Source organism: Pyrus communis, chromosome 15, assembly GCF_041283825.1.
Source record: "Pyrus communis isolate YQ-2024b chromosome 15, ASM4128382v1, whole genome shotgun sequence".
Classification (NCBI taxonomy): Eukaryota; Viridiplantae; Streptophyta; class Magnoliopsida; order Rosales; family Rosaceae; genus Pyrus; species Pyrus communis.
In genome coordinates, this window is record NC_142579.1 from 41,103,411 (window position 1) to 41,112,990 (window position 9,580).

Sequence of the window (9,580 nt, forward strand, 5' to 3'; positions counted from 1 at the left end):
AAGGTACGGAGAAATATCATCACAGTAATTCCTAAGCCTATCTTTTCTCTTTATGCAGCTCCACCCCATTCTCTCTCCTTCAGTTAAATTTAGGCCACAACACATTGTTAAACACGCTCCTGACACTGAGCTAAGGAACTGAATGCTTGTTTACTACAAAGCCATTCACAATATTCATCAAGCAATCCAAGTAATCTATAAAACATGGTTTCAATTTTGATATTTTTTCAGCAATGATTGCATGAAACATTCACCATGAAGCATGAACTCTAATTTTACATTTTTTTTTCAAATTATAGATTCAGCTTAATTTTATTGTTCTTATAATTGTGGTGAATTGAATATGCGTGAATAAGAGAAGAAAAAAAATGGGATTTTTCAAACCCTACACGCATGGGAGTCGCAGCCTGAAGCTGCGTTGCTTGAGCCACCAAGTCGTTTCTGCTCCAAAACTCTGAGGTCCAAAACAAAGCCGTTTTGCATCACCTTTCTTACGAACTTAGGCTGCCTGCAATCGACCCGCAACCTAATTGGGCATATGCACCAAACCGTCCCACTTGTTTTTTTTTTCTTTTGGGCCTTGTTTTATTTTTGGCTCGCATAATATAACAAGCCCATGGGTTAGGCCTTGTTTTTCACTCTTCCTTCTTAGCCCAATAATTGGGTATATAATCTGTTAACCCATTTACTTCTCCTTTGTTGCTCAACAACCCAATAACCACTCTTTTGGGCCTGCAAGCCACGACAGCCCCATATTTTGGGTCGTCACTCATTATTTTCACACATAGGTCCCAAAGCTATTTCCGTTCACTACATATGTATATTGTGTTTGTTTGGAGATATCATGAACCTAGAGTTTGTACTTAAACTCAAACTTGAAGTTTTGAAAATAAGTGCCATAGAAATTCGAAGTTTCATAAAACAATACACCCGTAAAAATTCGGAGTTCTTGTAGGTGATTTGTTAGGATTACATGTAGATGATGCTTTAAAAAACAACTGTAAAATTTAGTTTGTGCAAATTACTTTATTGTCCATAATTTTATTTTGTGATAGAAGACAAAAATGTTTTTTTCACCCTCTTAGAGTTGACAAAAAGAGTTTCATTAATATGTAGTTTAAATTAACTTATTCCTTACAAATCTATTATGTGTAAATAAACTAACTTGAAATAGGTCCAATTTTATGGAAAGAGATCCTCTCCGAATCCCTTCCACCAAATCCATCCAATCAATCAATCAAGGCCCTTGAAATTTGATCTAACGGCTACAAACAGAGGGCCCATTTAAAAGTTATAATAACTTTAGCAGTTGTACTAAATTTCAAGGATCCGAATTAGGTGATTGGGTGGATTTGGTGGAAGAGATCTGGAAAAGATCCCTTCCCAATTTTATGGCCTAGCAATCAGATTAGTCCAATCGTGGTTATTTTTTTATTTAGGTCTATGAATAGGACTCCATGTGTCAGCACTTTTTGTTGTTAGGTTGATACTTTGCATTGTGATTACTATTTTACTCTACTATAGCTATGCAATGGAAAAAGAAAAAAAAAAAAAAAAGAAAAAAAAAAGAAAATGATACGATCGGTACTTTACTAGCAATTCTCTTTGATAATCGCTAAAAAGGTAGTGACTAATACGGAAAACAATCGCTATATTCACACCGATCCCTCCATTTTCAATTTTTTTTTCAGTTTTTTATTTTTATTTTTTATTTTGTTAATGTTTCTTTTATTTCTCTTACCATAACAACAAACTATCATATTCGTGTTTTTCAAAATATATTTTTTCCATGCAAAATATATTATAATTCATTTTTAAACACTTGTAATCAATGATTTAAAACCCAAATTTAAAGATATTTTTCTATTTTCTCACTTTAAGAATCAATAAAAAATATTTTCAAGACCTAATAATCGGTAGGATCACATCTAAAGGTTTTGCAATATTTTCCTTAACTCCAGGGCAAAATATTTCTTAAAGATAAAAATTTCAAATTTTTTTTCGACAAAAAATTGTGTGCTATAAGTCAAAGTTAGAGTCATTCTATTCGCACCACATATTTCCTAAAATTAATTTAGGATATTTCCAAAATTTCGGACATCTATAAATCTCTTGGGGGGCCTCACTATTAGTTATATTATTTTTCAATTTTTTTTTCAACTCAAGTACTCTATTAGTCGACATAAACCCAGATGTCAGCTGATCTTTTACAATCTAAACTACCTATCATACAAGTACTTTTACAGTCTAAACTACATGTCATATAAGTACTTGTACAAGCTAAACTACCTATCATATTACAATATTAGTCGGTATAAACTTAGATTTCAACTGATCTTTTATAATCTAAACTACCTATTATATAAGTACTTTTACAGTCAGAATGACCTGCCATATAAGTACTTGTACAAGCTAAACTACCTACCATATTGTAACTACCTATCATGGTGGAATAAGTAATTTTACATGATTCTAACAGTAAGATGTAGTCCTCCATCTTGGTAATGTTAAAAGCCCCCGAAGTTAACACAATCAATGTCAAAAGCCTCTTGAGCAATTACTTACATAAGACAATCAATGTATAATGCTTGCAAATCATATAGACTAGAATCATGTAACAAATACCAGCAAAAATGAAGCTTGATATTGTAAACAACTCAACGAAAACATGTAAAATTACTTATAGTTCTCATAGCTTTATGCAAATTCAAATTCAAATTTGGATACTAATCTGCAGGAATTGCGAGGAGAATTCAAAATAGGTGTCGAATAGAGTTTTTGATGAAACGATGAGATTTGATGAGTAATTTTTTTTATTTTATTTTTAATACAACAATATATTTTACACTAAAAAAGATGAGAGTTTTTTATGAAATGATGAGATTTGATGTGTAACTTAAAGTTCCATGTTAATTCTGGAAGAGCCATGATAAAACATTTAACGACAGTCGGTGCAATTTTGTTTTCAAATTATGGACACTTTAATTGCTCTACTTATTAGACCCTACTTATGACTGTGCAATACATTAGACCCATATCAAAACATGCGGATTAGGATCCTCTCCTGAGCAAAAGGTGAGGATCCTCCTGACCAAGCTCATCGAGCCGTTGAAATTTTATCCAACGGCTACAAACAGGGGGTCCCTCTAAAAGTTATATTAATTGCAGTCGTTGGATAAAATTTCAACGGCCCGATGAGCTTGGTCAGGAGGATCCTCACTAGGGATGGGCAAATACCCATTGGTTATGGGTAATCGCAGTTATCTGCCCATTTAAATTTGACGGTTACGGTTATGGGTAACAGTTTAGATAAATAAATGGTTATGGGTATAACCATTTACCCGTGAAATTTAAATGGACGGTTATGGGTATTATCCGCGGTTATGAGAGAAAAGTATAGTTGATAGAACAGACTAATGTTTAATATATGTGATTGAATGTGCTAAAACATTAGTGTTCGACAATTTTGTTTTGGAGTCTTTTGGAGCTTTGACCAATTCAAGATAATGATTACCTTGAGCATTTAGAAACATGTTATTATTAGATGATGCGTACCTATATATATTTAATTGGCCTTGAGTTTTCAATAAATATTTGACCCCAAAATTAGAAATCGATTAAATGGCTTAGATCGATGAACATATGTTTCTAAATAAAAATCCAAATATTTATCAAATTAGCCTATTAGCAGATTGATGCGTACTTACATATATATACATGCCCTTTAAGGGAAGGGATCCCCATTTTTCAAAAAAAATGGAGACATCCTATTGACCATTAGATTTGACTTTAATGAAATTTTGTAGCTGAGATTAACAGTATACAAGAATATTCATTAACCTACAATCATGCATGATTCTTGTAATAGATTGACCGTCAAATAATTGGGAGACATCACATATATCCATAAATAATATTGCTGTTAATATAAAAATACATGTTAAATGTACTTATAATGGTATTTAATAGTTAGAAAAAAAGAAAATTATGACAAATTTTTTTTAATTTTCAAGTTGTTAAAAAAAATTGGTAGACAGGTAAAAAAAAAAGAAAAAGTAAATGGGTATGCGGTTATGGGTATACGGTTATGTGTATGGTTAACCGTTTATAAATGGTTATGGGTATGGGTATACCTGTTTATGTAAATACCCAACGGGTAAACGGTTATGTGGGTAAAAACTTAAACGGTTATGGGTAAATAACCGCGGTTACCCGCCCGACATAACCGTTGCCCATCCCTACCTCTACCTCTTTCTTCAAGCCATGGCTGATGGAGTCTTGGCAGTAGCCATGTCATTTCTAGTCCCAAGTTATGTTTCATGGCAGTTACTATTCATAATGGATGAAGAGTAATAACCATAACAACTTATTCTGAATCAATCTCATACGTTGAATACTTGGTGAATTGTAACTGTCATGAGATTTACTATTCACAATGGGTGGAGAGGTGAAGAGAAGCCAAGACAATTTACTATTTGAGTTGTTAACGCTCAAAATTGGAAAGTCAACATAGATAAGTATGATCAACCCTTGACGGACTTGGAATAAAAAGTTAAATGATTAACAACAAGGTTAAAGTGGTTTGCCCTCAAAGTTGGACTACGCCAACTGTAGTACTGTGTATATATTTGATGTAAATTACACGAAGGGCTCTCTAATAGTATGATCTTTCTCTCGTGAGTCTGACGTAGTCCCTCTTATAGAGTCCTCCAATGAGCACCAAAAGGCTTGGAACCCAAGTACTGCACCGCTCTAGTATTAAATTAATTATATGTATAGACTTAACTCACTAGTTATTCTTCTTTAGTCGACACGTGTAAATGGAGAGGCGTATCCTCTGAATACGTATTTGTTCGGAATGAGGATCCTCTTCAGATCCTCTTCGTGACGAAATTGACCGCACGATGTATAATAAACAAACATGATTTGAAAATTTTTAGAATTCTCACAAAAAAGATCACGAGAGGATACTCATTCATTTGTTAATACTAATGGATATCTTAGAAAGAAACTTGACGACGGCTAACCAAGTTATATACTTTCGGCTAACCAACTATACATCCGCATGGGACGTTTATTCTTAAAAACAAATTAAAGTAAAATTAAAAATCAATGCAGAAGATGATCCAAAAAATATGATAGCAGATAATTAGTACGCATGCGTTTCAGTTAATTTCCAATGCGTGATGGTAAATACTTGGCTTTTTACCCAGTTTACCAACAAAAACCAGAAAAATATTTTAAAAATGGAAGGTGGTGCGGCAGCAGGCAGCAGCGAACGCGAGATGGGTAGCACGTGGTTTGTGTCGGGTAAAAATCTGGCATTTTCTATCTGTATTGTTGTATGAAAATTACCGCCTTTTATTCGAAGTTACCGCCACTGCCGTTCAGACATCGGGTGAAGTGCTGCGCTGCGGGACCTCCCGTTTCCAGGTTCTTGTCAACTCCAACCTCACGCGCATCGCAAGGATTTGCAGTAAATAGTCACGCCTACTTGTTCATGACTCGTGACTTGTAAGTTAATCATCCACAGGCCAACACAGACCAATGAAATGATCACCAAACCTCGCAATCTCGCATCCCCACACCGCCAATCGTCGCGTGCAATGCCCAACACTGAAGAACCTGAAATTCCGGAGGCCGGACATACTTTCTAGGACCCATCTCAAATAATGTTCATGATTCACCAACAAACGAATTCACAAGCTTTCCTTATCCCCCACCCTTTCATAAAAATCAAGTAAAACATGGAATGGAACTTTAAGTTTTCGCGTTTAGTAGTATTAGAGTTTCAAAAATCCAAAAACAAAATCTTCGTTGCCCATTTTAGTAGGATGGGGTGCACTATTTCATTTGTGCATGTTTATCTCTAACTTCACGTGCATGATAGAACTGAAATAACGTTAACTTGATATACATTGTTAATTTATTTTCTAAAAGCTTTAGCATAGTTGAGATGATTGAACTCGTTTTGTTGTACATATGTTTATTTGTTTTTATCTCTACCTACATGTATAATGAGATTGCACGTGAAAACAAATATCAACTTGATATATTTTGTGGACTTATTTTCTGAAAGCTTAGTTTTTGCTCACAACTTTGCCCAAACGGTAACACCGCCACTTATTTTTGGGTCTGCCATGCCATGTGTTCTACATGCTAACTACTTTTTATTAAAAGAAACAGATTACGATTTATTAAGCAAGATTAACCGAAATTTACTTTGTTTAAATTGAAGCTCCTCCTCACTCACGTCCTTCTCTTCCTACGTCATATCATATCATATCAACCATTTCATTTCACATTGAAAGGCCCCACGCTCCTTCTGATCATCACTGACCTTCCGACACACAACACTGAAAGCAAAAAGAAAAAAGTGCCATTTTTCACACACACACACAAACAGAAACAGATGGAGCTTCTCGTATACCTCTAGTATATATCAGAGCAGCAGAGCAACTCTTTCTGACGTTAACACAAAAGGCATTAAAGAAGCTGAAGTAAAAATGGACGAAAGGCCGGAGACGGAGCTGATATCCATTCCGGCGACCCCACGCGGGGTGTCCACGCCGGAGATACAGACCCCATCTGGGCAGAGGTCGCCTCGTCCGCCGTCCAAGGAGGCGAAGTCGTCGACGGCCTGGACTCCGACGTCGTTCATCTCGCCGAGGTTCCTCAGCCCCATCGGTACGCCGATGAAGAGGGTGCTCGTCAACATGAAGGGATACTTGGAGGAGGTGGGCCATCTCACCAAGCTCAACCCTCAGGACGCGTGGCTTCCCATTACCGAATCCCGCAACGGCAACGCTCATTACGCTGCGTTTCACAACCTCAATGCCGGCGTTGGCTTCCAGGCCTTGGTGCTTCCCGTGGCCTTCTCTTTTCTCGGCTGGTAATTAATTAGTTAAACCGTGCTCTTCTAATCACAATTACTGATAAATCTTAATTACCCATTTCGCCTAATTACCTCAGGCTGCATAAAGTTTGTTGCTTTAGCTCTGGAATTGTGTTTCTTGGCCGGTAATTAATTAAATAAAAATCCTACTATGCTACTCATAATTACTGATCTTAATTACCCATTTCACCTAATTAGCTCAAGCTTCGTAAAGTTTCTAGCTTTAGGGGTTAATTGCATTTATCCTTAATTTATGTGAATTTTGCTTTGGAATTATGTTTGTTGGCGTTTTCTACTTGATTCTGCTGAGGCTACTGTCACACTCACATGCTTTCTGGCTTCTGGTGTGAGGTATTTGACTAAAGTTTATGGCTTTTGTGGATCTTCAAGATTAAAGTCACTTCATTTATTGAAAATTTGATCATAGGTTATTTTTTAATTTGGAAAAAGTAAAGACAGAACATCCTTGAGGTATATCACTTGCTTTACGTTTTGCTTTTCCACGACTGCAAAGATCTTGATTAGTCTCTTCACAGCAATAATGCTCTTTGCTTGCCCTTAACTTTTTTATTTTATATTATTTTTTTGTTATAACATTTAATTAGAAAAGAGAGGTCAATGAATTCCTTTCAACTACTGTTCATTTCAAATTGCAAAATTTTTGCAATATACCAATGTTACGATATAAATTAATAAATTCAACGAGTGGATGTGCGCGGTGTGCCCAAGAATTCAAGGAAATTTATCGTGTTTATGAGAACGTGCTGCACAATTAATCTTTTTCGAGTTGTGTTTTTGGGTGTGAATGATATGATATTAGTCAATATTCATAGATATGAAGTGTTTGACATTAGGATAAAATTGTTAAACCTTAATAACTAGTTTAGTTGATTTTGTCCACAGGAGCTGGGGAACACTTTCGTTAACCATAGCCTACTTCTGGCAACTTTACACATTGTGGATTCTAGTTCAGCTTCACGAAGCAGTTCCGGGAAAACGATACAACAGATATGTTGAGCTTGCACAAGCTGCATTTGGTAAGAGAGATTTCATTTACCAGCAAATGCACAATTATCTGTTGCTCGAACATTTCATAATCTGCATGAGGTATCACTGCACTGAGTGCACTCGGAGAACTTGGCTTGATCTTTACGAGCGATACATATTTAGCTTAATTGGAATTTGTAAAATAGTACGTAAATAAGTCAGTAATCAGCAAATATGTTTCCTTTTGGCAGGGGAAAGATTGGGAGTTTGGCTTGCCCTCTTCCCAACCGTCTATCTATCAGCAGGAACTGCAACTGCTTTAATTATCATAGGAGGGGAGACTATGAAACTATTTTTCCAAATAGTTTGTGGGCCTCTATGTTCATCGAATCCCCTAACAACAGTAGAGTGGTATTTAGTGTTCACTTCGCTATGTATCGTTCTATCACAGCTCCCAAACCTCAATTCGATCGCAGGACTTTCACTCGTTGGGGCTGTGACCGCCATAACCTACTCCACAATGGTTTGGGTCCTCTCTGTTAGCCAGCCAAGACCGCCCACAATTTCCTATGAACCCATTTCGTTACCATCCTCTTCGGCTTCCGTCTTTGCCGTCCTGAATGCTCTTGGTATTGTAGCGTTTGCTTTCAGGGGACACAATTTAGTTCTTGAGATTCAGGTATGCACACTGAGTCCAAACGTAACAAAGCTATTATCTTCAGTTGGGGTTTTGCACTTTTCAATCTTATCTAATGGAAAATATTTTACCTGATTAGGCAACAATGCCATCGACCTTCAAGCACCCGGCTCACGTGCCAATGTGGAGAGGAGCCAAAGTTGCATATTTCTTCATTGCCATGTGCTTGTTCCCCGTTGCAATTGGAGGCTTCTGGGCTTACGGAAACCTTGTAAGTTTACCAATCTTATAACTTGTAAGACGCATTTCATCGGCTACTGCAAACAGTTAGGCATGAAAGCGGTCTTGCTGATTATATTTGCATGTTCTGTTTAACTACAGATGCCTTCTGGTGGGATTCTCAATGCCCTGTACGGATTCCACAGCCATGACATTCCGAGAGGACTCCTTGCAATGTGTTTCCTACTGGTTGTGTTCAATTGCTTAAGCAGTTTCCAGATATACTCCATGCCAGTATTCGACAGTTTTGAAGCCGGTTACACCAGCCGCACCAACCGCCCTTGTTCGATTTGGGTCCGGTCTGGTTTCCGAGTCTTTTACGGATTCATCAACTTCTTCATAGGAGTGGCACTCCCCTTCCTCTCCAGTCTTGCCGGTCTACTAGGAGGGCTCACGCTTCCGGTCACTTTCGCCTATCCTTGCTTCATGTGGGTTCTTATAAAAAAACCCACAAAGTACAGCTTCAACTGGTATTTCCATTGGATCTTGGGCTGGTTGGGGATCGCCTTTAGCTTGGCATTTTCAATCGGAGGCGTGTGGAGCATGGTGAACAGCGGACTTAAATTGAAGTTCTTCAAGCCGCCGAATTGATGTTTCAATGACTCTTGCATTGGAATTCTGCAAAATTTGTTGAAAAAACTTATAAACATGTTGTTTCTCTAGTGCAAATTCCATACGTCTCGTACGTACATATCATGGTTCTTGTTGTCTCCATAGTTAATATGTTGTAACGGTAAGTTTCTTCAGGTTCTGAAATATGAACTTTATCTTAAGATAACTAA

General features: G+C 36.9%; 1 protein-coding gene across 1 annotated transcript; it reads left to right on the forward strand.

Moving 5' to 3' along the window:
* The first annotated feature begins 6,333 nt into the window (after nucleotides 1-6,333).
* LOC137712149 (lysine histidine transporter-like 8) lies at nucleotides 6,334-9,580 on the forward strand. Its single transcript, XM_068451283.2, has 5 exons — nucleotides 6,334-6,892; nucleotides 7,799-7,932; nucleotides 8,134-8,561; nucleotides 8,659-8,790; nucleotides 8,901-9,580. Exons 1-5 carry the CDS (start codon nucleotides 6,507-6,509, stop codon nucleotides 9,387-9,389), a joined length of 1,569 nt encoding a protein of 522 aa, XP_068307384.1. The 5' UTR covers nucleotides 6,334-6,506; the 3' UTR covers nucleotides 9,390-9,580.